Source organism: Pezoporus wallicus, unplaced genomic scaffold, assembly GCF_028554395.1.
Source record: "Pezoporus wallicus isolate ANWC-B61680 ecotype Strahan unplaced genomic scaffold, APGP_CSIRO_Pwel_v1 contig_14787, whole genome shotgun sequence".
NCBI lineage: Eukaryota > Metazoa > Chordata > Aves > Psittaciformes > Psittacidae > Pezoporus > Pezoporus wallicus.
Genome location: NW_026640813.1, coordinates 147,252 through 174,733, shown reverse-complemented (window position 1 = coordinate 174,733; position 27,482 = coordinate 147,252). Strand labels below are relative to the sequence as shown.

At 49.3% G+C, this 27,482-nt stretch overlaps 1 protein-coding gene across 2 annotated transcripts; it reads left to right on the top strand.

Moving 5' to 3' along the window:
- The first annotated feature begins 2 nt into the window (after positions 1-2).
- SUPT6H (SPT6 homolog, histone chaperone and transcription elongation factor) lies at positions 3-27,482 on the top strand. Of its 2 annotated transcripts, XM_057420745.1 has the most exons (37): positions 3-129; positions 6,041-6,182; positions 6,644-6,799; positions 6,975-7,045; positions 7,642-7,837; positions 8,503-8,587; positions 9,015-9,288; positions 10,368-10,469; positions 10,943-11,059; positions 11,582-11,671; positions 12,127-12,269; positions 12,533-12,684; positions 13,119-13,217; positions 13,336-13,465; positions 13,552-13,702; positions 14,122-14,276; positions 14,841-15,036; positions 15,522-15,661; positions 15,740-15,857; positions 16,384-16,460; positions 16,620-16,755; positions 17,173-17,310; positions 17,618-17,785; positions 18,270-18,397; positions 19,130-19,337; positions 19,788-19,935; positions 20,150-20,292; positions 21,026-21,166; positions 22,255-22,450; positions 22,585-22,823; positions 22,939-23,052; positions 23,537-23,661; positions 24,108-24,220; positions 24,433-24,510; positions 24,598-24,764; positions 26,094-26,281; positions 26,442-27,482. In XM_057420745.1, exons 2-37 carry the CDS (start codon positions 6,074-6,076, stop codon positions 26,626-26,628), a joined length of 5,178 nt encoding a protein of 1,725 aa, XP_057276728.1. In that variant the 5' UTR covers positions 3-129; positions 6,041-6,073; the 3' UTR covers positions 26,629-27,482. The 2 variants fall into 2 exon arrangements, with proteins under 2 accessions (XP_057276728.1, XP_057276727.1); XM_057420744.1 differs by lacking the exon at positions 3-129 and having other exon boundaries at positions 5,811-6,182.

Here is a 27,482-nt window from a genome sequence, read left to right as displayed (position 1 = left end):
CGCCGGAAGAGGAAGTGAGCGCCGCTCCGCCCGCCCGGAGGTCGCCGCTCGCCTGCTCCGCCTCCCCTCGCTCGCTGTCGTCGCCGTCGCCGCCGCCGCCGAGGCCTCCATTTTCCCCTCAGCGCTCGGGTAAGGCCGCACCGGGCGGGACCGGCGCCGCCCCGGGCAGGGCGAGTGCTGGCGGCGGCGCTGGGGTTCGGGTCACCCCGCGGAGGGCCCGTGGGGAGCCGTTGCCAGGGGAACAGCGCGGCCGCGCCGGGCCTGGGGCGGCTCCGAGGCCTCCTGCGCCGCGCTGGGGCGGCTCCGGTGCAGGCCTATGGGGGGCCTACGGCGGGCCCTGTGCGCCCGGCGGCTCTTGGAGTACCCGTGATGGAGATGGGGCTTCGGGGAGGTGAAGCGGGGGCAGGCGGCCCGGGTGAGGAAGCTGCTGACCGGCACCGCGGCTCCCGCCCGCCGGAGGGGCCGTGGGGTAGCGGTGACACGGTGGGGAGCGCTGGTAGGGGTGAGGGGTGGGCACGGGGAGCGTGGTTGTGATCCCCGGAGGACGGAACAAGGTGTGAGCTCTGTTACAGCGGGGTTCGCATCGCCCCGCTCCTCAGGTGTGATTCCCGGAGCATTCCGTTCGGTTTAGCAATTTGTGATAGGGTCTCCCATGAAAATCCATGGGGCAGCAGCTTGGGAAGACCCTTCTGGGGCTCAATGACTGGCCAAAAGGTGGCAAAAAAGAAAAAGGTAGGGATGAAGGAGTGGTGCCACAACGGGGTGAGGTTGTTGTGGAGTTCCGTCGGCATCTCCCTGCTTTATTTTCCTGAGTATGGTGCTGTGGAGAAGGAAAAGTTAGTCCTAAATTATTTAGGTTGTGATTACCTGCAGAGGACAGGTAGTGTGGAGTGGTTGAGGTGTGGTAAATGAGATACTACATGTGTAAGGAAGGTCACAAGCACTGCAGAGACTGACTCTGCATCAGCTTTTACAATGCAGGAAAGAGCTGATGGTGTCTCAGCACTTTGTTTTAATGCATCCATCACCCCTCTGTAGCCTAATGAGGAGATGTCGGAATTGCTTTAAAGGAGCAAAAGCAGAACAGAAGACATTATGTTGCTGTATAAAGCCTTGGCAGTTTGTGCCCTGGCTCTTGCTGGTGGTTCTGGTTTGCCCATCTTGAAAGAGGAGCAGTGGAAAAGGGGCAGGAGCAGCGTGGATGAGCAGGTTTGGGGCAAGGGAAGCTTTCCCTTCCTTACCTTAGGGGAGAACTTGCTGACGTGGGATACAAATCAGGTGTGTGAAGTCCCGTGCAGGTCAGAGAAAGTGAGGAGGAAAGATGAGTTTTCAGTTTCTTACAGGAAATTCTGATGCAGCAGGGCTAAAATAAACAGGAGGAAGTGCTTTTTCACACACCGTGTTATTAAACCGTGGCAGAGGATGTGCTGCCACCCAATAGCATCGAGGCAGCGGGACCAATGGGGAGCATTAAAAACTAACAAAAGTAGGTGTGGGAAGTTCCAGAGCTGCACTGCTTGGGCTTTCCCTGTTGCAGCCTCTTGCTCTCTAGTCATCATTTCACCCCTACACTCCCTCTTGTCATAGTCTTTTACTGCTGTTGATGTACTTATGCCAAGCTAAAATCAATGTCATGGGCGTTTAATAGGCCAAATAAATAGATTTGCCTTCCTTAGGCCAGTGTTTGAACTGAGTCAAGTTTCCAGCCTCTTATTCTCATGGAGCTTTCTGAATCCTCTCCAGCTGAACTTAGAATCATAGAATCACAGAACAGTTAGGGTTGGAAAGGACCTTAAGATCATCCAGTTCCAACCCCCCTGCCGTGGGCAGGGACACCTCACACTAAACCATCTCACCCAAGACTTCATCCAGCCTGGCCTTGAACACTGCCAGGGATGGAGCATTCACAACCTCCCTGGGCAACCCATTCCAGTGCCTCACCACCCTAACAGGAAAGAATTTCCTCCTTATATCCAATCTAAACTTCCCCTGTATAAGTTTGAACCCGTTACCCCTTGTCCTGTCACTGCAGTCCCTAATGAAGAGTCCCTCCCCAGCATCCCTATAGGCCCCTTTCAGATACTGGAAGGCTGCTATGAGGTCTCCACGCAGCTTCTCTTCTCCAGGCTGAACAGTCCCAACTTCCTCAGCCTGTCTTCATACGGGAGGTGCTCCAGCCCCTGATCATCCTCGTGGCCTCCTCTGGGCTTGTTCCAACAGCTCCATGTCCTTTTTATGCTGAGGACACCAGAACTGCACACAATACTCGAGGTGAGGTCTCACGAGAGCAGAGTAGAGGGGTAACTTTTTTAGTCTTAACTTTTCAAAGGTAGACTAAGAACTAAGCAAAACTGTTCAGTGGTGGCTTTGGCAATGGACCTACGTGACCTTAAGTGGACTGTGAGTTGAATCGTGACATGGCAGAGGTTAAAACAGTCCCTGCCCAAACCATCTCCCACCCAGAAATACCCCTCACAAAACCAGTGTTAGCTTGGATCAAGGCCTTGATGTTATTTCTTACACAAAGAATGGGGAGAAGCCAAGAACTTGCTTCTCTTCAGCACCCGTGCTGTAGTAAAGCCTAGATTAGCACTTGGTTCTTCTGTTTTGGGCATCAACAATGATGTCCTGAGGTTGATTGGTGAAGAATAATCAATGTATCTTGCTGTGAGGATGCTCCTTGGTTATTCTTGGTTGTAACAGCTGTTCCTGATGCCATCCTGCACATGATAATGTCCCTGCCTTGCCAGAGGACCACCCTATGTGGCATGGAGCAGGAGGTTTTTCCATAACACTGATATTCTGCAGGTGCTCGCAGTGTACCTCCGTTTCTAAACCTAATGAATTAAGTTTTGCTGAATTAAGTGCTCCTGCCTCCAGCACTGCCGTGGTTTGCAGTCCTGAGCAGCCAGCAGCTATCTGGATGCATGGCCATGGTTTTACAGGTCTGGTTTCCAGTTCATTACAAAGCAACCCTTGTTCTGAAGGCGCTGCCTGGCCTAACCAGGGAGGCAGCCCACAGTGCCTGTGGCTGGTGTCTACCCTGGTCCTGCTGACCTGATGTCTGCAGTCTTGGTATTGACAGCAAAGAGAGTTGTCCGCTCAGGGTCATGCCAGTTAAAAGGAGCCTGTGGACTCTGGACAACTGCCACCGGGCCTTTGAGCCAGACAAAATGCAGACACTGCTGGGTGAAAGCAGAGGTTGTGTAGTTGCTCAGCCCTGAGCTGGTCTGGTGTTGATGTTGAGTGGGAGAGGCTGTGTTCAATGTGGGGGCACCCTTCCTGCCCTCACTGCCTGCTCTGGTGCTGTCACAGCATTGCTGTTGTCTTTGGTCCATCTTGGTCAGTGTCTAGTGGCTGGAGTGTGTCTCTGGCTAAAGCTGTACATATATATCACCTGTAGGAACCTGTTTGCTTGCGCACAGGTAAGCGGGCAGGATTAGGCATGGGCTCCCTATCGTTTTGGTGCTCTAGTGCAATTTAGTACTTGCTCCTCTGCTGCAGTGTTGCAGGAGCAGGGATGCTGCTGTGCTGCTCTGAGGAAAGGCCCATAGCATGATACAGCTGAGCTGGCCCAATGCTTATCCAATGGAATCTTTAAACCCTTCTGTGTGACACACAAGTGATGTTGCTGGAGTGGGGCTCTCTCTGTGTGACCCAGACCAGGCAGCAGTGCTGGTCTGAGCTCTGTGATTCCACCCGCTCTGTCTCTGCCACCTTCCTGTCCTGTTTTATTTCAAATGAAGGCCTCTCTGGCACTCAGGGTGGGAGAGGCACCTTTAGTCCGTATCTGATTCGACATCTCCTTGGTAACAGGTACCCTTCCATTTGCTGTGCTAAGTGACATCCCTGCTGTCCTGAGCTGGATCTCACTGGAGCCAAAAGCACCCGGTTTTGTGGGTGGTTGGCTTGTGTGGAACCTGCTCAGCTGCGTCATTAAATGAGACGGGTTTCCTAAGTCCTAGTCATTCCCTATGTCCAGACAAATTTGATTTGACATGAAATGAAATTGCCAGGAGGTGGTAGAAGAGGTGATGACAAAAAAGGTTGGAATTGTGGGTGAAGTGGCGGAGAACAGTGAAATTGTCTGTGGTGCTGTGATGAGGGGGGTTCTTTCATCCTGGATTTGCGTGTTGAGCATGGGCAGGGGAGAGATGAGGTTATTAAACTTGGAAATGTTCTAGGAACAGCCACTTAGCCTGTTATGTATGTTAATACACCCTGATGGATATCTGTAGAAGAATTGGTGAGAAAATGTGAGGTTGACATGATATTCATACACAGGCTGGCGAACATAACAGTTCCTGCTCCTTTGCTGTATATAGCTACACTGTTCATCAGTGGTGTTTGCTTCAGGGTTTAACCAGCATCTGTACTGCCCTCTGAGCAGTTATTCCTGAAGGGGATCCCTCAATACACCTGTGTGAATTCTGCAGCGTCCTCTTGAGGACAGGCATCACCCTGTACGTACGCACGCACGCACTCATCCTGTTTGGGTGCAGAGCAGTAGCGTTGGCCTGCCGCAGTGTCTGCCTGTCTGGAGCGTGGCAAATAGATAGATGTTGGCCACAACCACGTAATCCACAGCCAAGGAGTACAAGCTGCTGTCTGCTCGTGTCTGAAACTTGGCAGAGGTCTTTCCCCTTGTCTTTGTTGTGGGTTTTCCTCAATGAGATACGGCCGACACGCTCCTTTGGAGCTCCTGGTACTTTAGGACTTCAAAGGTTATCCAGGCTCAGCCTTGCACCTTCTTGTTGCTTTTCTTTTAAGTGAGGAATAAGTCCCTGGTTTTCCCTAAGTTGTATTTGTGCACCAGATGTGTGGGTCTCAGGGTGGAACAAGAAGTCCTGCACACAAGAAGTGTCGTGGCAAAGCCTTGATCAGGTTGTTCCATACGGGACCAGTTTCCTTCAGCTGTTTGTTTGCAGTGGGAAATGATTAAGGAACATTTGGAAGCATGTTTGCTTAAGTATTGTTCTCTGGCCTATGGAGTTCTCATCTTTTTTCCTTTCTTTTTTTGTGTGTTAAATTACATCAGATGTAATTTCACATGAAGGGTTTTGCTTTAGATCTGACACTTCCTCTGAGCTGCTTTTTGTACCTTCCCAAAGCCTGGTGGTTCTTCCTGGGCAGGAGTTTTCATCTTCACACCCATTTGAGGGATTAATTTGGTTTTTTTTCTCATAGCTGACAGTGTGAGCTGCTCTTGTTTTGGTGTATGTAAAAAGGAACCCAGAAATTCCTTTGGAAAGTTTGGAAATGACAGCAGGCTTTGTAACCACAAGAAGCGGAAGCTCAGAGAGGCAGAACTTGAGCCGTGTCTTTATGGACACAGACTTTCCTTTGTACCAGACTGGATTTATACTGCTTCCAGAAACCCTAGTTGGGGAAAAACATCAAACAAAAGGTTCTGGGGATACAAAACACCCCATATCTGTGGTCTCATTTATTTATCTCTGGGAGAGCCCCCTGGCTCTGGCTGTGTGGGCCAGTGGCGTTGGACAAGCCCCTTGTTTGCTCCCAGGCCTTTTGTTTGCTCCATGGGGCTCCACAGAGCCTTGCTAACATCCTCCAACTCAGTCAAGGCCCTTCTCAACTTCACCCTGGCTTCATTAGCTGCGTGAGGATTACTCACATTAACATCCTAATGGGTTGGACAGTGTGTCCAACGCCGTGCAGTGTCAGTGGCAGCTTTCCTGGCTGTGTGGGAGGGTATGGATGGGATGAAGGGCTTTGGCTGCATGTGCTGGTTCAGCCTCAGCCCAGAGCTCAGCTGTGCAATGAATGCTGCTGTGACAGGTCCTGTCCTGCTTGCTGAGACATGGGTTGACAGGAGCTGGCAGCATTTGGCCACTGGCTTTGCTTGCCTAATCTCTCATGACAGGGATGTCCAGGCAAGGTGGACCTTGGGTAATTCAAGGCCTTGATAGATAATTTCAACCCCTCTTGCCTTAGCTGACTTCTCTCCAAAACCCTGTAGGAGGAAGTGCTTGTGTTTTGCTCGCTCAGCTGATGTGATGGACGTTTCCTCTTCCCCCAGTTGCACTGGAGCCGTGTGTGAGAGCCTGCAACCATGTCTGACTTCGTAGAAAGTGAAGCAGAGGAGTCAGAGGAAGAGTACAACCAAGATGGGGAGGTTGTGCCCAGAGTAACCAAGAAGTTTGTGGAGGAGGATGAGGATGGTGAGTCTGCCTGTCAGTTCTGAGTTTGCCGAGTTGTCTGGGTGCCTCACTGCTCTGTTTTACATCGCATGACTGCAGATGGAGCATTAACTGTGCTATAATAGCATGGCCATCTGTAGTCGATCATCTCAGCTGTTTAAGTGCCTCCTTTCCTTCAAGTGCTTAGGTGGTTTTATACTTGGCAACAGAAAATACACTGCTTCAGCCCCGTGGCACTTTCAGGCACACGGTTTGGTAGCAAACAGTAGAAGCGGAGGGTTGTCCAGTGTGACCACTCCACCTGTTCCATCTGCAGCAAGAGCATGAAATCACGAGTCAAGAAGTGGGGTTGTGACAAGAGCAGCTGCTGGGTTCTGCGTCAGTAGAAGTGTTCACTTTAAACTCTCTGTGTGGATAGTGTGAAGGAGTCTTGGCAGATAACCAGTGAGTGCATGTTTAACACTTGCTGCTCTTCACACCAGATGAGGAGGAGGAGGAGAATCTTGATGATCAGGATGAGCAGGGGAACCTGAAAGGATTCATTAATGATGATGACGATGAGGAAGAAGAAGAGGAGGAAGAAGCCAGTGACTCTGGAGACTCTGAAGATGATGTTGGCCACAAAAAGAGAAAGCGCAGTAAGTTTTGTGTTCATAGCAGGTCACAGTGCAGTGCTCTCACACTGTCCTGCCAGGGAGCAGAGCTCTCCCTCTGCCCTGGGTGTCTGCAGGGGCTGGATGACCTGTACCCTTCGTACTCTTGGTCCATTCCCAGGTTAGTAGAGTGTAACTCTTCTCTGCTTTCTTCTCTTAGCTTTTGACGACCGCCTGGAGGATGATGATTTTGATCTCATTGAAGAGAACTTGGGCGTTAAAGTCAAAAGAGTGAGTTGTGTTCCCATGCTGCTGTTAATGGGGTGGTGGCTCTTAGCATGAAGGAGCCTGGAGTGAGCAAGAGGTGCCTTCTGTCTGCTCCTACCCTTCTGGGGGTGAGTGCTTGAAGGAAGTGGCATTTTTCCCTGCCCAGGCAGTTGGGACCTGGCTTCCTAGAGTCTGCAAAACACTTCTGGTTCCTAAAATCTGCCGTGCTCCTCCCTTCCCACCTCTGCACAACAGTCTTAGGAGCCTGTGTGCCAGTGGCATTCTCCTGCATGATGCTAACCTCAAAGTCACCACAGGCTATTATGGGCTGTAAAGCTCCTTCCGCAATGCTCACTAGAGGCACACCAAGCCAGGCTAACGCTGGTGGTGACAGCATGCAGGTGGCACAGTCCTCAGCAGGCAGTTAGGGTGTGTGTGCGCTGAGCCCCATGAGTACCTGCAGCAAGGCTGCCAGGGGACAGCCCTTCTCCCCTGTGTGCCTTTGCTGGGCTCCATCCTGCTCCCTGTCAGAGGAGTGCAGTCATGGCCTGGCAGAGGCCCCACTGAGCCTGGTGTCCGTGCTGGGAATTGTGGGCCCTAATGAGCTGTTTTGCTTGCAGCAAAAATTCAGGCGTTTGCGGAAGATGTCCGATGATGAGGATGATGAGGAGGAAGACTATGGGAAGGAAGAACATGAGAAAGAAGCCATTGCTGAAGAAATCTTTCAGGATGGTGAAGGCGAGGAAGGAGGGGAAGCTGTTGAAGTTCCCGTTCCTCCACCAGAAGAGGAAGAGGAGGAGGAGGAAGATGAATCTGGTGAGTGTTGGATGGTCAGTACATCCAAAGCGTTAAGCCCAGGAACCAAGTTAAGGCTTTCTCTGAGCTACAAGTAACTAAAGGCTGTAGCATCGTTGTGGTAAAGCTCATTTTGGTCTGATTAGTACAGTCTTTAGAATGAAGTGTTTGAGTGCAGAATTAGCTTGTCTAAACCACTTTGTCCAGAAGCACATTACGTATGCTGAGGTGTTGAAAGTTTCTAACATGGAAATGCTTCAAAGGAAGGAAGTCAAGGCACTGTTTAGTACCTGGTAGCACAGCACATGGCACATGCCTGCCTTACTTGAGTATCGGCCTGTTGCCACTGCTAATACCATACTGAAGGAGTGTCAAGAATTCTTTCTGTCTGCTGCCTGAAGCAGCAGGGCCTTTTCTGACTGCAGTTCAGTGCACTGAGCTGCAGATAGCTGCCAGATGGCTTTGCCTGTGTCTGGAAGTACATTCTAGCTTGTTATTATGGGTCAGGCTCCTGGAATGTTTGAGGTTGGTTTAGGAGATGCTGTGGGTAGCTGGGCAGACTGACAGCCAGCGGCAGCCTAGGCCTGTGTTGAAGGCTCATAGTTGCATTGGCTGAGCTGAGCTTTGTGAGAGGTACCAGTTGAATATGCGAGGTCCTGACTAGTAAATTGTTTCTCCGTGTCCAGACATTGATGACTTCATTGTGGATGATGATGGACAACCTCTGAAGAAGCCAAAATGGCGAAAGAAGCTCCCTGGATACACAGATGCGTAAGTATTGATTGGAAGTTGGCCTGGAGCCTCAAAAACGGTGCTCAGCTTGAGTCTTGCAACCTCAGAGTGATTCAGCTTGTGACTGGGTACTTCTGGTCTCTTTGCCTAAAGGAACCTGGTAAATTTAAACCTGGAGCCTTTAGTCTGTGATTCCTTAGAAGTCTGACTCCTTCCCTGTTGTTTTTTTACAGGGATACCAAAACCAGTCCCCTAAGAGAGGTGTTTGCATGTAAAGGTCAAAGAATTGTGTACTTATCTAAAAAAATATGATTTTTTTTTTAGTACTTATCTAAAAAAAATACGATTTTTTTTAGCCTAGAGGGAAACTAAAACTTAGATTTAGGTGCTCTGGCCTCTTCTGTGTGGCTAGAAGGATGTTCTGTAACTTCACTGTGGGGCTAAATGGCAGCTTTTTGCCTTCCAGTGCTTTGCAGGAAGCTCAGGAAATCTTTGGTGTGGACTTTGACTATGATGAGTTTGAGAAGTACAATGAGTACGACGAGGAGATGGAGGAGGAATATGAGTATGAGGATGAAGAAACTGAAGGGGAGACCCGTGTACGACCCAAGAAGACCGCCAAGAAGCGCGTCAGCCGACGAAGCATCTTTGAGATGTATGAGCCCAGTGAGCTGGAGAGCAGTCATCTAACGGACCAGGACAATGAGATCCGCATGACAGACATGCCTGAGAGGTTCCAGGTGAGGGAGGAGGGAGCCAGAAGGTATTTCAGTGTTCAGATGACGTTGTGAATTGTGTTAGCTGTGTAAGCCCGGTTTTAGCACTGGTCCTAGGTTCTCTTTGGCCACTGGGTGCCAGTGTTGCACTCCCGGGCTTGTGCTCAGCTGAGATGTCCTTTATGCTGGATGCTGTTAGGAATCCCTTGAGTTGTACTTCTGGCTAACAAGAGGTACAGTGCCAGAGAAGGTTTGCTGGGGTTTCTAGACCACCCATTTGCCAGCCAGCACATACCTGTTCTGTACCAATTGTAACTCACTTTAATCCAGGTGACTGGGACTTACACTGCTCTCCATGCAGAGTCCTGTTTGTGCTGCTGGGAATCATTCTGATATCTCATATTTTTGTCTTAATTTTACCTTATATTCAGCTTTTCACTAAGCAATCCATCTCCCTTTATGTTAATGTAATTCTGTGCAGAGACTTGTTACTCTTCCTTGTAAAAGGGACAGCTGAAGCTGCCAGCTCTTCAGAAGGACCTGCTTTCCCATGCCAGTGTGCACAGCACAAGGAAGTGCTCTTTGTAATGTCTTCTGGCCTTATATAGCCTGTTCAGACATTCTGTCATCCTCATGCTGATGATTAGAGCAGGCTCCTGAAAGAGAAGTGTCTGAGACTAAAAGCCCAGGAAGGGTTTGGAGCTGCTTTATGTTCTGTTATTGTGTCTGCAGCAAGAAGAGTGATGATAGAACAAACAGATTGAAACAGAGGATGTAACTGCAAGGGTTTGGGGCTGGTAGGAAGAAAGGGATACCCTGGCTTGATCCTCACAAAAGATTTCACACCATTGCAGGCCTTTCCACAAGCCTTTGAGAGAACTGTAGCTGCCTTTACTGATGTAAAGCTGATGCAGGCTTCTTGTGTGCTCAGAAAATGCAGATATTGAAGTGCTGTCCCTAGCAAAATTCAGTGGGTATGGGAGGTGTTGAGGCCCTATAGGCAACCTGCAGCTCAAAGCAGTAATTTCCAGGCCTTTTGGAAAGATGGTAGCAAAAGCCCTGGTGTTGCAGATACCTCTGCTCATTCTGTTGTCTCCCCACAGCTGCGGTCCATCCCGGTGAAGAATGCTGAGGATGATGAGTTGGAGGAGGAAGCTGATTGGATTTATAGGAATGCATTTGCAACACCCACCATCTCCTTGCAGGTAAAGGACTATGCCTGGGACTTGTGTCCTACTTGACTTCCAGATTTCCAGTCTGGAGGCATTGTTCCAGGAGACTGCTGAATGTGATGCCCCATACATGTTTCTTTCTGGTTTTCAGCAGGTCATTTAACATACATGTATCTTCATTCTCGCATCCACAAAACGGGACAAAAAGGCACACAGAGAAGTTGCAAGAATAACTAAGAGTGATTGAAAGATCTCTGAGCCACTGTGCACTTAGAACTAAACCAGTATTAGCCATGATCTGCTTTTAACCATCAGTTACTTTGCCCAGAGGCTGCTTCTCTTCCTTTAAGCCAGTCAGGGCTAGGATGCTTTTCTGTGGTCTAAAATCAGAGCATGTACCTAAGCCTGTATTCCTAAGACTGCTTTTTTCCACCCTTAGCCCAGGCTTGTCATTTAGGGAGGTCAGCTTAGGAATACAAGCAGCACAACATGTTTCTCCCTTTTAGGAAAGTTCTGACTACCTCGACCGTGGACAAGCCAGCAGCAGCTTCAGCCGCAAGGGTCCCAGCACCATCCAGAAGATTAAAGAAGCCCTGAATTTCATGAGAAATCAACACTTTGAGGTAATTTTGCTCCATTGCCATGACAAGGTCTGAGTTGCTTATCTCCTTATCCAGACAGGATTAGCAGAAGGCCTGCTGGAAGCATTTAGGGCAGCAAACTAGAAGGAACTGAGATACCTGGTTGCCTCTCCTGTGGCAAAATGGTGCTTGTTGGTGCAGCTCATCTTATATGAGCTGTGGTAACACAGGTTTTTAAGGCCTGTTTGATTGGACTGCTGTCATCTTATTTCCCTGATCCTGAGCAAATGATGTTAACTGAGATGGAGGACTTTCAGACTCTCTTCAGTCTTGCTTCAACCTATTCTCTAAGGTGTTGCCTGATGCTGCAGAAGCTCTTTCGTTTATGTGGTGTGTTCTTTGGTGGATCAGTCGTAAGAGCTGGGGCATGGCTTGTTATATTTCCTACACTGCTGCTCCATTAGCTTGTTCTTCCACGTGGAACAGGAGCATTCTCTGGACTTCTGGCTGCCAGGAACAGCCTGGTCTCCTGCATGGTGGTGACAAGTCTCATTTCTGACCCAGGTCCCATTCATCGCCTTCTATAGAAAGGAGTATGTGGAGCCAGAGCTGCACATCAATGACTTGTGGAGGGTCTGGCAGTGGGATGAGAAGGTGAGGAGTGTTTTCACTGCTTGTTATCCCATTGATATTTAAGATGTCTTCCCACTTAGCCTGATACTTTCAGCAGATTTTGTTTTGGCTGTGGAGACCCTGTGTGCTTTTTTTACCTGTGTTACATGCGTGTTTGCTGTCCTGTGGTGGTAAAGGGTTATCTGACAAAAGAGAATTCAAAGCAGTCCTTCCCTTCACCAAGTTCCTTTTGTGTAGTGACCTTCTATCAGGAAGATCCAAACCTTGATTTATTTTCTTCTATTACTACAATCTACATTGGAGATAAGACCTGCCACATGTCGCATCTGGGCTTGGCTGTGGATAATGATTTTGGTGATTGTTTTTGTATGACAAATATCCTGTGATCCTGAGAGCTCCCTGTCTGGAAAGGGAAGAGACAAACATGATGCACTGTGATGGTGCATTTCACTGGAAGTCTTTTGTTTCCGTGCTAGTGGACCCAGCTGAAGATCCGCAAGCAGAACCTGACACGGCTGTTTGAGAAGATGCAGGCCTATCAGTATGAACAAATCTCTGCTGACCCAGACAAGCCCTTGGCTGATGGAATAAGGGCCCTGGATACTACTGACATGGAGAGGTATGGTTCCATGACTTATACTCATTCCAAAACAACTTAAAGTGTGTGTTGACTTGCCCAAACAGCACAGGCTATCTGGCCACTGCAGTGCATTGACTTTATCCTCCCCACAAAGCTGGTACTGAGAAATATTTAAGTCTCTCTTAGAAGATGAACCCAAGTGCTCCTTCTGCCTGTGACCTGTAGCAGAGCAGGTTCCTTGAGTGCTCTGACCACGGCTCAGCTGCAAGCAGGGTGTAACATGCTGGCTTTACGTGCCGTAGGCTGAAGGACGTGCAGTCCATGGACGAGCTGAAGGACGTGTATAATCACTTCCTGCTGTACTATGGGCGAGACATCCCCAAGATGCAGAATGCTGCCAAGGCTGCTCGAAAGAAGCAGAAGCATATCCGAGAGGATGGTGAAGAGGAGGAAGGTTTGTCCCCAGATTTGTTAGTCTCCTAATTGTGGGCTGGTTGAAAATCCTGGTTTGAAAGAATGGTAAGGAAGTTTGTTGGAAAGCCCGTGTGTCTGCACAGAGCAGCTCTGCTGCTCAATTCTATCTCAAGTTAGTTCCAGCTCTTTCAGGCATCTCTGATCAGCCACCTTGATGTGTGTTTTAATGTGCAACCCAGAGGTACTGCTATTAAAACTACAAAAGAATGAAACTTAAGAGAAGATACTGTTTTCAGGGTGTTTTTTCTAACCCTGAATCATTTTAAGACTATGACCTTTGAGATGTGCTTGTGGAATTTAGGGGATCTAATGCACAATGTAGGTTGTGTTTAATCCCTGTGCTGTACTTGTGACACACTGCAGCTGTCTGGATGCCTCTGTAAAGAGGCCTTGCTAAATATATCCTTCCCATAGGTGATGGGGAGGATGCAGAAGATGATGAGCAGAAAGGGCCTGAGCTGAAGCAGGCTTCCCGGCGGGATATGTACACCATCTGTCAAACAGCTGGGCTGGGTAAGAGCTGCTCTCTGTCATGCTGAGCTTGCATTGGCTTACCTGTAGAAGGAGAACTGATGGTTAGCTCAGTATAAGCTGCTTGTCCTTATCGGTTTTGTTGTTTTCCTGTTACCAGATGGCCTGGCTAAGAAGTTTGGTCTGACTCCTGAGCAGTTTGGAGAGAACCTCCGAGACAGTTACCAGCGTCACGAGACAGAGCAGTTCCCTGCAGAGCCCCTGGAGCTGGCCAAGGATTATGTGTGTAGGTCAGTGGGGGGGGAATGTGACACAAGGGAGGGGATCTGGAAGCATTCTCAAGTCCTAAGCCTTTATGTTGCCTTTTTGCTTTTAGTCAGTTCCCAAGCCCTGAAGCTGTGCTGGAAGGAGCCCGGTACATGGTGGCTTTGCAGATAGCCAGGGAGCCTTTGGTCAGGCAGGTCCTGAGACAGACTTTCCAAGAAAGAGCCAAAATCAACATTTCACCAACCAAAAAGGGGAAAAAGGTAAGGAAGGGGAGCTCCAACTGTATGGGTCAGTTCAGGGAGGGATCTAAATAACATACAATGCTCCTTTTGCATCTGAAACCTTCTCCCATGTCAGTGGCAACTCAATGAATCTCAGAGCAGCGTGTGAGCTGGGCTGTTTGCAGAGCCCAGCTCAGCAGTGTGCTGCCATTTTTAGTCTCAGCGTTTCATCAGACCTGATTCTTGCTGTTAAGATGTTGCCTTCAATTATTGGAACAGTCTCTGTTTCTCTGGGACTGGGAAGGAATTCCACCGTGTCCTGCTGGGGAAGGAAATGCAGACTGGCAGGCATAGGGGCGACAGGGTATTGAATAAAAACCATTGTCTGCTGGGGTATACAGAAGGGTCTTTCTTCATGAATGCCTTGCATGCATGCTGACTTGTCTGTCCTCTCCCAGGATATCGATGAAGCCCACTATGCCTATTCCTTTAAATACTTGAAGAACAAGCCTGTGAAGGAGCTGCGAGATGACCAGTTCCTGAAAATGAGCCTGGCAGAGGACGAGGCACTGCTCACTATAGATATCAGCATTGACATGAAAGGAGTGGAGGGGTGAGTCCTCGCTGGCTGTGCCATTCATGCCTTGGCAGAGCTTGTTCATCCAGTGCTGCTGTGCTGTTAGAGCTCTTCTATAACCCAAACTGCCCCATGAAGTCATGGCCTGGTGCTTTCTTGCACCTTAAAGTCGGGCAAACCTCTTAGAGTCTTGTCTGCCTAAGTTTTCATTAAGATGAAGAAAAAAACATCTCCCTTATTCATTTGAGCCCTGAAGCCTTTAGGATTTTTCTGAAAGGTGATGCTTTTTTTCCCCAACAACACTCACTCCTTGGTTCTTTCTCTGCACATCTGAGGAGCCACACTGTGCAATGTGGCTGTGGGCTGCCCTGTGTTGTGCTGATCAGGCCACCAGCATGGCATTTGGCTTTGATCTGTATCACAGCATAGCTCTTGCAACTAAAGGAGTGTTTGATGAAGGACTGCCTCTCCTTTCTAATTTCCAGGCATCTTCCTGAAGCCAAGCTGCTGCTATTGCATCCGTGTGCAGGAATCTGCCAGTAGTGCTGTCAGTGCAGGCATTTGAAGCACTTTTATATCTTCTCCTCTTACTTCTTGCAGCTATGGTAGTGACCAGACATACTTTGAGGAAATCAAACAGTTCTATTACCGGGATGAGTTCAGCCATCAGGTGCAGGAGTGGAATCGGCAGCGTACGATGGCCATCGAGAGGTCCCTCAACCAGTTCCTCTATGTGCAGATGGCTAAAGAGCTGAAGAACAAGCTGCTGGTGGAAGCCAAGGATTATGTCCTCAAGGTGAGATGGGAGAGCTGGGGTTACAAATGCTAACAGTCTTGCAGCATGCTGGAGATTACTGCTGACAAGCCATACACAGGCTCTTTCTTGGGAAGGAGGAGAAGGCAGGCAGGGGTCTGCATCTGGTTCTTTCCCAAGGTGGGAGAAGAAAAGCAGGCATCTCAATAGGGAGGGGAGATGGGCTCCATGGGACTGCAGAGCTGGTTCCAGTCCTGGCAGAATACAGTCTTGCTGCCTTGAGCAGTCCATGACTGCCCCATCCCTGGCAGTGTTCAAGACCAGGTTGGACAGAGCCTGAGCCTTGGGCTACGTGGCCTAATGTGAGGTGTCCCTGCCCATGGTAGGGGGTTGGAACTACCCGATCTTAAGGTCCTTTCCAACCCAAACCATTCTGTGATTCTGTGACCTTCCCTCTGGAAAAGGGCTCTGCCAAAGCACCTGCAGTGGATTTTCTCCCTCCTCAATTTCCTTTCCTGTTCTACCAGGCTTGCAGCCGAAAACTGTACAACTGGTTAAAAGTAGCTTCGTATCGTCCTGATCAGCAAGTGGAGGAAGATGATGATTTCATGGATGAAAACCAGGGGAAGGGGATTCGGGTGCTAGGCATTGCCTTTTCTTCAGCCAGGTAGGAGGACAGGAATTGCCTCTGGATCCATGTAGAGCTTTAGCAGTTCACCATGTCTGAGTGATCTCTGTTTTGCAGGGACAACCCCGTGTTTTGCGCCCTTGTTAATGGAGAGGGTGAGGTTACAGACTTCCTCCGACTGCCACATTTCACTAAGAGAAGGAATGCCTGGCGTGAGGAAGAGAGGGAAAAGAAGGTGAGCCTTGATGGATGCAGCTATTGTTGGGATGAATGTCTGCATGTTGGTTTTGGTACCATGCGATCCACTGTGGGCAATAGTCAGTCTGAAGACAGCTCAGGCCTTGCCACTCTTGCATGCAAACATACTGCCTTTTCCCCACCCTGTAATTTTCCTGGCAGAAGAGTTGTTTCCAGTTATATTCCAGCTCATCTCTTCTGCTCCCCTTATGGGGAGTGGCACTTGGGCAGGCTTTTGACTTCCATTGCTACTTTCACTGATTTTCTGTAACACCAGAGCGCAGCGCCATCAGTCTTTCCTCTGCAGAGCCTTCCTGTCTGACCTTACAGTGGTCAGGAGCTGCAAGGCTGGCCTGTGGAGAAGGCCTTTAGCCATGTTCATGGCATGGTGGCAGATCAAGGTGGCACTAGGGGAGGATTTACCCTGTGAAATAGGAAGCCAGGATTGGTTCAGTACCCAGGAGTAGCTCAGTACAGAAACTCTCCAGCTTTGCTGCTCTGACCTGTCTCACCTCCCCTTCCAGGCCCAGGATATTGAAACCTTGAAAAAATTCCTTCTGAACAAGAAGCCTCATGTGGTGACAATTGCAGGCGAGAACAGGTCGGTCTTTGTGTTCCTTCCACTTCCCAGTTTCCTTGCAGTCCTTCCCTCATGCCTGTCCACATTTCACTTGTTTCTGTCCGTGGGATTATCTCCCAAAGTGATCCCAGGACCCAGCTTTGCGCTCTCCCCTCAGTCTGCTTGGCTGTCTCTCCCTAGGGATGCTCAGATGCTGATGGAGGATGTAAAGAGAATTGTTCATGAGCTGGATCAAGGGCAGCAGCTGTCCTCTATTGGAGTGGAGCTGGTGGACAATGAACTGGCCATCCTCTACATGAACAGCAAGAAGTCTGAGGTGAACCTTCTGTTATTTCAGCTATCCCTTAGTCTGTTGCTCATTTGTGCTGTCTCATCCTCTGTTGTGCTGGCCCTGCCTTGCATCATCCTCTGCTTCGTGTGATCCGTCTCGACAGTGACATACTGATCTTTGGATCAAGGCACAGCATCTTACTTAGGCTTCCCTGGAGAGATCAGCACCAGCAGATGTACAGAGTAGATATTGATGTAGTCTGAAATTTGAGTCTTGCTCAGCTGGGTGAGTGGGGTTGTTTCATTCCTACTTGCAGCAGAGCTCTTGGAAGCCTCTGACCTCAGCTCTCTTTGTGCTGAGCACCAAATGCTTCCCTTGTTCCAATCCCCATCTGAAGTGTCTTTGCTGCTTGTGCTACAAAGTGTGAAAACACCATCAGGGTTCTCCCTGATTCTCTTGCAGAATGAGTTCAGGGATTACCCTCCTCTGCTGCGTCAGGCTGTCTCCCTTGCTCGCCGCATCCAGGACCCTCTCATAGAATTTGCCCAGGTCTGCAGCTCTGATGAGGATATTCTCTGCCTGAAGCTCCACCCTCTGCAGGTAACTTCCTCATGAGATCCTTGGGCAAGAGAAGGTTGTTTGGGAGGCCTGGGACAGTTTGTTGTCAAAGAAAAGCATTCCAAATTGAACTCATGCAAGTCCTGCCTGGTTTATGCAATATTCAGGAAACACAGCACCTTTTTTTTACCTCTTTTAACTCATCTGCCTCCTGCCTTTAGGCTGTTTGAGGGGTAACTGAGGTGCAGCACAACTCTCGAGAGCCAGCATGTTATGTTTGGCACAGCTTGCTTATGGCAAAGTGTTGCAAGCATCTCCTTGTGAGGCTAACACCTCTCCTTTCTGTCAGGAGCATGTGGTGAAGGAGGAGCTGCTGAATGCCCTCTACTGCGAATTCATAAACCGTGTGAATGAGGTGGGAGTGGATGTCAATCGAGCCATTGCTCACCCTCACAGCCAGGCTTTGCTACAGTATGTGTGTGGCCTGGGACCACGCAAAGGCACCCATCTCCTGAAGGTAAGGAGGCTTCTGTCCCTGCTTACAGAAACAGTGCATCATGTGGCCTGATAGCAGTGCTTTTAGGAGATGAGTCAAGATCCTGTATGCCAGATGCAGCTGACAGCATCATTGACATGTGTTTTAGTAGGTGTTACCTCACTGCGCCCAACCCTGAAGCTATGCAAAGACTTGTGTCCTTGATAGATCCAAGTAGGTCCATCAGTTCTACGCGGCTCCTGAACCCACAGGGATAGATGCACTGTTAACAGTAGGAAGATGCCTTCACGCAGTAGAAAACACAAGGCAAAAAGCCAGTGCTTTTCCCAAAAGTTGGAGCCATTCCATGTGGAATCATCTTCTTTCATACATGCAGGCAGAGAACAACAGTTTGAGTTGTTGAAGCTTCTGTTGGATGGTTTGAACACTGCAGTGTCCAGTGTGAGTCCTCTGCTTTTCCCTTGTGTTTGAATAGCAAGGTTTCTACTATTCCCTGTCTTTCCAGATCTTAAAACAAAACAACACACGTTTGGAGAACAGGACCCAGCTGGTTACCATGTGCCACATGGGACCCAAGGTGTTTATCAACTGTGCTGGCTTCATCAAGATTGACACGGCGTCACTGGGTGATAGGTGGGTATTGGAGTGCATCCAGTGTCATATGGGGTATGGAGTTAGCATGAGCAAAGGCTGAAGCAGTCTTGTACCCTGGAGCCCGTATCCCAGGAATTTCTGTGTGGCCTCTGATTCCTGGCCAAGTTCAGGTATTGTTGGTTATTAATCTGATCCCTGAGGGCAGCTAAACTCGTGCAGCAATGTGAGCTCCACAGCATTAATTATATAGGTTTGAAAGACCCTTTGTGGTCAAGAGGAGCTAAACTAAAACCAGTTATTCCCTAATGCAGGAATGTCCATCAGTAACCCTTGTGCACTTTGGCTTAGCTTCTGCTAGGCCTACCAACAGTTAGGAAAGTTCCAAACTTGAGGAATAACTCTGCAATTCAGCTTCCTCTTAAACTGGTAGCAATATTGGGAAGTTTGCAGAGCACTAGGTAACTGGTAACTGAACAAGAGAGAGGTGTTTGGAGGACAGCAGTAACCTAATTTCTAAATCTCTAGCATCCAAAACGCCTGGCTGTATCTTTGCAGCACAGGAGCTGCAGACTGGAATTTGTCTTGCGTCGGTTCCTGTTGATTAGCAAGGAAGAATTCCTTGTGTCCTTTGTAGTTTGCTCCACAGAAGACAGCTGTGGCAGAGCAGACACGCAGCCAGTCGTGGTGCTCAACAGTGTGCTTTATTATTGAGCTGAAGGAGGTGACTCTGGAACCCTGCAGAGCCCTTCTCTGAATCTTGTTTCATTTCAGCACTGATTCCTACATCGAAGTCCTAGATGGGTCCAGGGTCCATCCTGAAACCTATGAATGGGCAAGAAAGATGGCAGTGGATGCCTTGGAATACGATGAGTCAGCAGAGGATGCTAATCCTGCAGGAGCTCTAGAGGAGATCTTGGAAAACCCTGAGCGTCTGAAGGACCTGGATCTCGATGCCTTTGCTGAGGAACTGGAAAGACAGGTGCACAGGGGGGTTCCTGGTGCTGAGAACCAGAGGGAAGCTCTGCTATGCAGCTCAGTTCGTTATGTTTTATAGCTGGTGACCCTTATTCTTTCGGGGAGCTGAGCATTTAGCTGTTGTAAAATGTATAAACAGGCAGTATGAGTATTCAGTGTCTGACAGTGGCATCTAGTAAATGCTTACACATGGGGCAGAGGGAGGCAGGAGGCCAGAGACAGTAATTAGACCGTTTAAGCAGTTCTCCCTGAAATTACCTGTTTTTCTGAATGCATTGGGACTTTCAACCTCAACATCCTGTAACTGAGTTTGATGGTGGGTTCTTCTTTGTGTTCCTCTGTTGTTGAATTTGGTGTTTGATGAGTTCCTTGAGTTCTTTAATAACTTGCACTGAATTCCATACTCGCCTCCTTTCTGCTCTCATGGCTTTATAACCTTTGAATTACCACACAGGGCTATGGTGACAAGCATATCACTTTATATGACATTCGGGCTGAACTAAGCTGCAGGTACAAGGACCTGAGAACCCCATATCGTTCTCCAAACACAGAAGAAGTCTTCAATATGCTGACCAAAGAAACTCCAGAGACTTTTTATATAGGTACATCCCTGGTTTCTGTCATCCCAAGTTGACTTCAGATGTGTAAAGGGCAGAGGGATCTTAGTGAGTGTGATGTTGGGATTGTGCTATGGTTGCATGTGTCTGAAGCAGTGTTTCTGGGTGGTCTTCTAACACCTACATGGGGGCTCTCCCCTTCCCCACAGTTGGCTTGCAGTTGTTCATTCCTCCTTTCTCCTCTCCCATCACACCACAGGTAAAATGATCATCTGCAACGTGACTGGCATAGCCCACAGGCGGCCCCAAGGAGAGAGCTACGACCAGGCGATACGGAACGATGAAACTGGCCTTTGGCAGTGTCCTTTCTGTCAGCAGGATAACTTCCCTGAGCTCAGCGAGGTGGGGCTGCTGCTCCTCATGGGGCTGCCTTTGTTGAGAGCCTGCAATCAGCAGGCTTGAGCATTTTGTGGGGTTCTTGGGACACAAGTTATCTGCAAGTGCCCAGTCTGAAAGTGGCCTTTGGCTGCAACTATCTGTTCCACTTCAGACTAATTGCTTCAGTATAGATTTGACAGCTCCTTTATGGCTACATTATGGATTTTAGTGAATTGGGCTAAGAGGGAAATGGACCTGGGGCTAAGCTGGCCAGTTCTTTGCAGATATATAAAGCAGGTTTGTTCGTGATCTGGGATTGTGTTTTACGCAAAGAAACTGCCTGTGACACTGAGAGCAGAAGGTTGTTTTGCCACCTTCTCAGCTTTAAGAACTTGTCTGAACTCCCTGCTGCTTAATGCAGCTGTACTTTAGGTCTCTTCTAAACGCTGCTGAATTCCAGCCTTGGTAATCCATGGCTTTAAAACCCTATAGCATTCATTAGAAACCAGCCCTAGCTGCAAGCTTGTGTGCAGGATCTGAAAATGTTCTGACCTTCCTGGTTGCAGAGATCCACCCATAAGCTGAGTAGAACCAAAATAGGGTAGCACACATTGAAGTCCTCTGTCCCGTGCACTTCCACATGTCTTTGTTGGCTGCACCAGTTTGCTGACACAGCTTTTAGACTTGGTTTTGAGTGTTAGCTGCTGGGGCTATTTTGTTTCCATGCTGAATGACTTTTACTTTTGCCTTGCTCAAGGTTTGGAACCACTTTGACAGCGGTTCCTGCCCAGGTCAGGCCATTGGAGTGAAGACACGTCTGGATAATGGGGTCGCTGGCTTCATCCCAACAAAATTTCTTAGTGATAAGGTGGTCAAGCGGCCAGAAGAAAGAGTAAAGGTATGAAAGCAGTGGATTTCCACATATCCAGCAAGAGCTGGAAGAGCCTGGAGCCAGTACCAAAGATTCAGGGCTTGGTTAACAACACCATTCCCTAAATGACTTTTCAAACCTTAGTTTCATTGAAGGACTTTGAATCAGCAGCAAGTTCAGGCTCTGGTTAATGTCTTTGTCCCACAGTGCAAATCTCTCTTGGCAGCTGGTGGAAACCACGTTAATCAGTTAACATGTTGCACTGCAGAAGGATTTATTATCATCTGGCTCAAGTCTGGGTTTAGGAGACCAGAAGGCATTCTAATGCAGGGCTGCCCTTTGTTTTGGCTTTCTAAAGAGTTCACAAAGCTGCTGCTAGGTATGCAGGGGTCACTTTCCTTCTCTCATAGCTTTTGCTTCTGTCTCCATTCACTTGTGGACGTCAAAGTTACTGGTCCAGAATTACAGGTCTTGCTCAAGACGGGGACTGGGGTTCTGGAAGACACAGAATCACATATTTTTATCACAAGATGAAATAGAGGTTTAAAATCTTTGCTGTCTTTGGGGGTCCCATGCAGGTGATGGATAATCCTGAAAGCTCAAAGGTCTCAGCATTTCTTTCAAGAGCCATTAACTTCAGCACGGTTAACTGGACTAAGACATTGCACTGTTTGTGATGGTATTTTCTTTCCCATTTTATTACAGCAGTCCTTTGGATGTTTTCCACTCTGTTTCAGACCAGCCTTAACTGCTTTCTTGTGCATACTGAAGTCCAGTTTTGCAGTTCCCATTGTTAAAGATATGTAAAGCAGCAAACTTTGCTGTCCTCAACCTCCAGACATGCATTTTCCCGTGAGGTCTGGAGCATAGGTAGTAACTTGCTGGAGAACTGCCCATTTTTCCTTTAATCTCTTTTGATTCTAGTCATCTTGGGGATCAGTTGATTTTCACTTTGAACTGAAGGCTCACTTTTAAAGGCTGTATCAGTCTGAAGTAGGTGAGGTAGTTTGTACCTCCTATTGGCAGCATGACCCCACACAGATTGGTGTGTAGCGCAGGGAGGCTGGTGCATCAGCCAGACCTGCTGATGAGCTTTGCCTGCCCCTCTCCTGTAGGTGGGAATGACCGTTCACTGCAGGATTATGAAGATTGACATTGAGAAGTTCAGTGCAGACCTGACCTGCAGGACCTCAGACCTGATGGATAAGAACAATGAGTGGAAACTGCCTAAAGATACCTACTACGACTTTGACTCTGAGGCAGCAGATCACAAACAAGAGGAAGACCTGAAAAGAAAGCAACAGCGGACAAGTGAGCCTCTAATTTTATTCTCCCTCTTAATGCTCACCCTCTCAGGGTGCTTCAGGAGAATAACCACAATTAGGCCTGTAGCTGTAATGAAGCAGTTCCTCTTGGAAACCTAAACACTCCGCTTTGTTCCCTAGCGTACATCAAGAGAGTAATTGCTCACCCATCATTCCACAACATTAGCTTCAAGCAAGCTGAGAAGATGATGGAGACCATGGACCAAGGGGATGTGATTATTCGGCCAAGTAGCAAAGGGGAGAACCACCTGACTGTCACCTGGAAGGTGAATGATGGGATTTACCAGCATGTGGATGTCCGAGAAGAGGGCAAGGAGAATGCCTTCAGCCTGGGCTCCATGCTTTGGATTAACACAGAGGTAAGAGCCCTGCAGAGCATCTTGCTGTGCAGAATATATGTCTGAGAGCTGTATACTAGAATAAGAGTTCCTCATCATGCACCCTCTATACCTCTTTAAATGTGTTTCCTCGAAGGAGTTTGAAGACCTGGATGAAATTGTTGCTCGCTATGTCCAGCCAATGGCTTCTTTTGCCAGAGACTTGTTGAATCACAAATACTATCAGGACTGCAACGGTGGAGACAAGAAGGTAAGCCTGTCCTGGGACGTAGGAACTTCCATAGGAGATACAGGAGTATTACATAAATTTCTTTGTCTCAGGACAGCTCTTAAACTCTTTGTGTCTGTCAGAAGCTGCTGCTGGAGTGCTCTCTCTGGTCTTCCTCTTGTTGCCTGGGGCTTGGCAGTCGCTTTCCAGCTATAGCTATAGGAGATTCTGTCTGGGAGCAGTGGAGATAAGAGAGCAATGGGAGTATGATGTGCTGCCAGAGCAGCAAAGGGTGGCTCTGTCAGCAAATGTCACTGAGAGTAATTTGCTTTCTGTGACCTGCTGACATTTGTGCACCAGCCTTGTGCAGAAGCAGTGTGGTTGGTGTTCCTTGTTGGACTGTGAGCATCAGGGCTGGGAAGAAAAAGGGCTGACCACAGCATGGAGGGAGATACCCATGGGCTCTGTGTGTTGCTGGAGATGTAGACTCGCCTTGAGCATTTCCCTTCGTTCTCTCTTTAATTAGAAGCTGGAAGAGCTGCTCATAAAGACCAAGAAAGAGAAGCCAACGTTTATTCCCTACTTTATTAGTGCCTGTAAAGATCTACCCGGCAAATTCCTCTTGGGATATCAACCTCGAGGCAAACCAAGGTAAATGAGAGGCAAGCCCAACATGTGCAGTTGAGTACTGCCAGTACCACCCCTCAGCTTACTGCTGCCAGTTTTCCTTCCAGCTCTGTCAGTATCCCTGTAAAAGTCATGCCTCCCTTACCCAGGCTGTGGCCTTCTGACAGTAGAAGACCCATGAATGGATTAAATCCTACCCCAGAGACTTGTGTTTCTAACCAGCTGGCTGCTACAAGCAGTACTGCCCTATGCAGGGGGTGTCACAGGAGTGTAGGCAGAGATTGATAGATTTTGCTTGGAAAAGAATGGTATTTTGGAGCAATTGTTTGACAACAAAATGGGTAGGTCTGACTGTTCATTATCAGTATGGCCATGCCTGTTCTGACTGACCTGTCAGTGTGAGGGTGCAGGTATGGCTCTGAAGCAGTCTGCAACCTCATGTCCTCTCCTGCATTCACCACTCCTCACAGGATAGAGTATGTGACAGTGACACCAGAAGGATTCCGCTACCGGGGCCAGGTCTTCCCTACCGTGAACGGACTCTTCCGATGGTTTAAGGATCATTATCAGGACCCTGTTCCAGGTGAGCATCCCAAAACTTGAATGCCTCAGTTGTCTTGCCTTTCAGCCAAGTGGCCCTGCAGCAAATGTTGGGCTTGTCCCTTTCCTCTCCCTGAGCCTCCTGCTCACATCATTCCCTGGTAACATAGCCTGTTGCCTGCTTATTCAAATCCTGAGTTTCAGCTGCTCTTCCAGGAGAGCTAATTCGTCTCTCTTGGTTTGTGTTTCATACAGGTATTACGCCAAGCAGCAGCAGTCGGACCAGGACTCCAGCCTCCATTAATGCTACTCCAGCTAACATTAACCTGGCAGGTCAGTGCAGGCCTTTCCTGGTTGGAACTGGGACGCGAGTTCCTCATCCAAGCTCTGCTTTGTCTAAGTGGTGGATCTTTCTTGCAGACCTGACCCGTGCAGTGAATGCCCTGCCACAGAACATGACTTCCCAGATGTTCAGTGCCATTGCTGCTGTGACAGGCCAGGGACAGAATCCAAATGCCACCCCTGCACAGTGGGCATCCAGTCAGTATGGCTATGGAGGCAGCGGAGGCGGCAGCAGCGCGTACCACGTAGGTGTCACTTAAGTGTAAAGGTTGGACCAGATGGTCCCCTTTCTGACCTGGTATTCTGTGCTTCTATGAGGTTCATGAGAGGAGGTGCTGCATGGCTTCTCTTTGTGGCTAGAAACCATCCCATGGGGGCTCCACTGGGAGCCTCAGAGGTTACTTGTTACCTGGGTCCTAGTTGTGGTACCCAGTGGGAGCCTGGCTGGGTTCTTGTACCAGGCTTCCTCTTGCCTTCTGTGGCTGAAGAAAGAGGTCCCTAACACAGCCCTGCTCTGGGGAGAGGGAAGCAAGTAGCAGGCTGGGTCTGGCCCCCAAGGAATGTGGCAGGGTGGAGAGGTGGGATCCAGCAGTGAGGGTGCACAACCTCCTGATTGTGCCCCTGAACTGGCAACGTGAGCTGCCAGGGGAAGAGATTAGCTGTGAAACTATGTGCTGAGTTTGCAAGGCTTTTCAGCTCAGTGTGCTAATCTCTGAGCTGCACCAGCAGGAGAACACCTCAGCCTGACCCAACACCCAGGGGCTTTTTAGGGAATAAGATGGAATTGGACAGTTTCAGCTTACACTGAAGCCTTTCCTCATGTGTGCTGGTGCCTGCCTCCTCCCAGCCCACACTGCCAGCTCCATCAAGGCTAAATCCAGCTGCAGAAGAACTGGGTACAAAAAACACACCCAGACCTTATGAAGAGGTGCTGCAAGACAAGGCTTGCAGGGAGGAGTGATCCTCTTTTAGACCACCTTGGGAGGCTTTCATGGAGTTTGGCACAGCCAGCACTGGGGAGAGGCAGGGACTGTGCATAACCCAATGTGTTAATCATCAAGACAATCTGAAGGAAAAGAGAGATGAATACTGGGAGGCAGAGACTAAACACTCCATTGGGCTGAGCCAGCCAGCTTGAGATCTGGGAAGGAGCCATCTCGGAAGCTGCTGTGCTCACAGGGTTCTTCAAGCCCACTGTGGGACATCATTCCTGCTAGCTTGCCCCAAGTGTCTCTTGTGCCCACCTCTTGCAGCCCTTACCTCTGCTTGTACCCTGTGTGGGGTGAAGAAGAAAGGCAGGATGTGGTGGCCAGGTTGGGTGGGTGATCAGGAGATCTCAGGGGCACAAATGCCCTGTGCTCAGCAGGGTGTTGTTCCTTCTGCCCTGCAGTCCCCATTCCCCGGGCAACAGTCACTGGGCAGCAATCCCTGTAAACTTCTCCTTGCCCAGATGAGGGGCTCCAGCAGGGCTGGGAGTGCACGGTGAGGACGTGCACCAGGCTCCTGGGCAAGCAGGGCAATGCAGAGCCCAGCAGGTTTTGCCCCTCTGTTCTAACACCATCTGCTCTCTGCAGGTCTTCACAACTCCAGCACAGCAACCGGTGGCCACCCCTCTGATGACCCCCAGTTACTCCTACACTACCCCCAGCCAGCCGATCACAACGCCCCAGTACCAGCTCCAGGCCAACACCACACCCCAGTCCACCCAGTCCCAGACACAGTCCCAACCATCATCCAGCTCCAGGCAGAGGCAGCAGCCAAAGTGAGTGGTCCCAGTGCTGGGTGCACATGTATCTGCGTGTCCCATCCTGATTTCTGTGTGGTGGGCTTGCCTTGCCCCTTTCCTGCATGGGATCCCTTGGGGAGGGAGGGCTTGGAATGTCTCCTGCCATGTGCCTGACGTTGTGCCTGTGTCATCGCAGGACCACCAATCACGCTGCCATCGACTGGGGGAAGATGGCCGAGCAGTGGCTGCAGGAGAAGGAGGCTGAGCGGAGGAAACAGAAGCAGAGGTTGACTCCTCGCCCGTCTCCCAGCCCCATGATCGAGAGCACGCCCATGTCCATCGCTGGGGATGCCACACCACTGCTGGATGAGATGGATCGATAGGTGCTGCTGGGCCTGACCTGACCCCTCCACTCTCTTCTAGGAAGGGGAGAAGAGAGTGAACAGTTGAAAACACCTTCTCTTCCCTTAGCCGCATAACTCCTGTTTTATACATCGTGGGAAGTGACTCTTAGTGACGTGCACCTGAGCAACTGAATAGACTTGGCAGGGCTGGTCTAAATATATATACTATATATAAAGAATTATATCATAGGAAGGGACACTGCAGTGGTCTCTGTGTTCTAGGCCCTGGTTCACCATTTGGGAAGCTCGGCAAAGTAATTCTGATGTCAGATGAGTCTGTTCTTGTCCATGCGCAGCAGTTCTGCTCTCACCACAAAGACTAGGAAGCAAACGTAGCTGGAAGTGCAAACCATGGGCCTAGAGTTGAGCCTGTTACACCTGGATTCTCCCAAACCCTGACTGTCATCTCCCCGAGCCCTGAGAGCACAGAAACCACAGGGCTTGTGTCAAGCAAACCCAAGTTCTCAGTTTCTGTGGTTGGTTTGCTCCACGGTTTCATGCTCTGCCAACCCCTGGCTGTGTTCATCAGGGTCCAGCACAGCAGCGCTGGAGCTCGAAGTCTTGCTCTCGTACCAAAGGCTTGCTCCTTCCTTTGGCTTCTTTTTGGAACAATATTTATTTAGTTTTGATTTCTGATTTCTTTTCTAATCAGACTGCAAAGCAGCAGCCACCAGCAGCCATCCCAAGCACGGGACAGACACGTGGGGCTGGAACGCAGCTGCTCCTATGGTGGAGAACACGAAGCAGCCGGGCGTGCATGGCATCCTGCTCCGTATCTGCTTAACCCTGCCCACTTGTAACCAAGAGGGGTGAATAAATAGTGTTTCTACTGA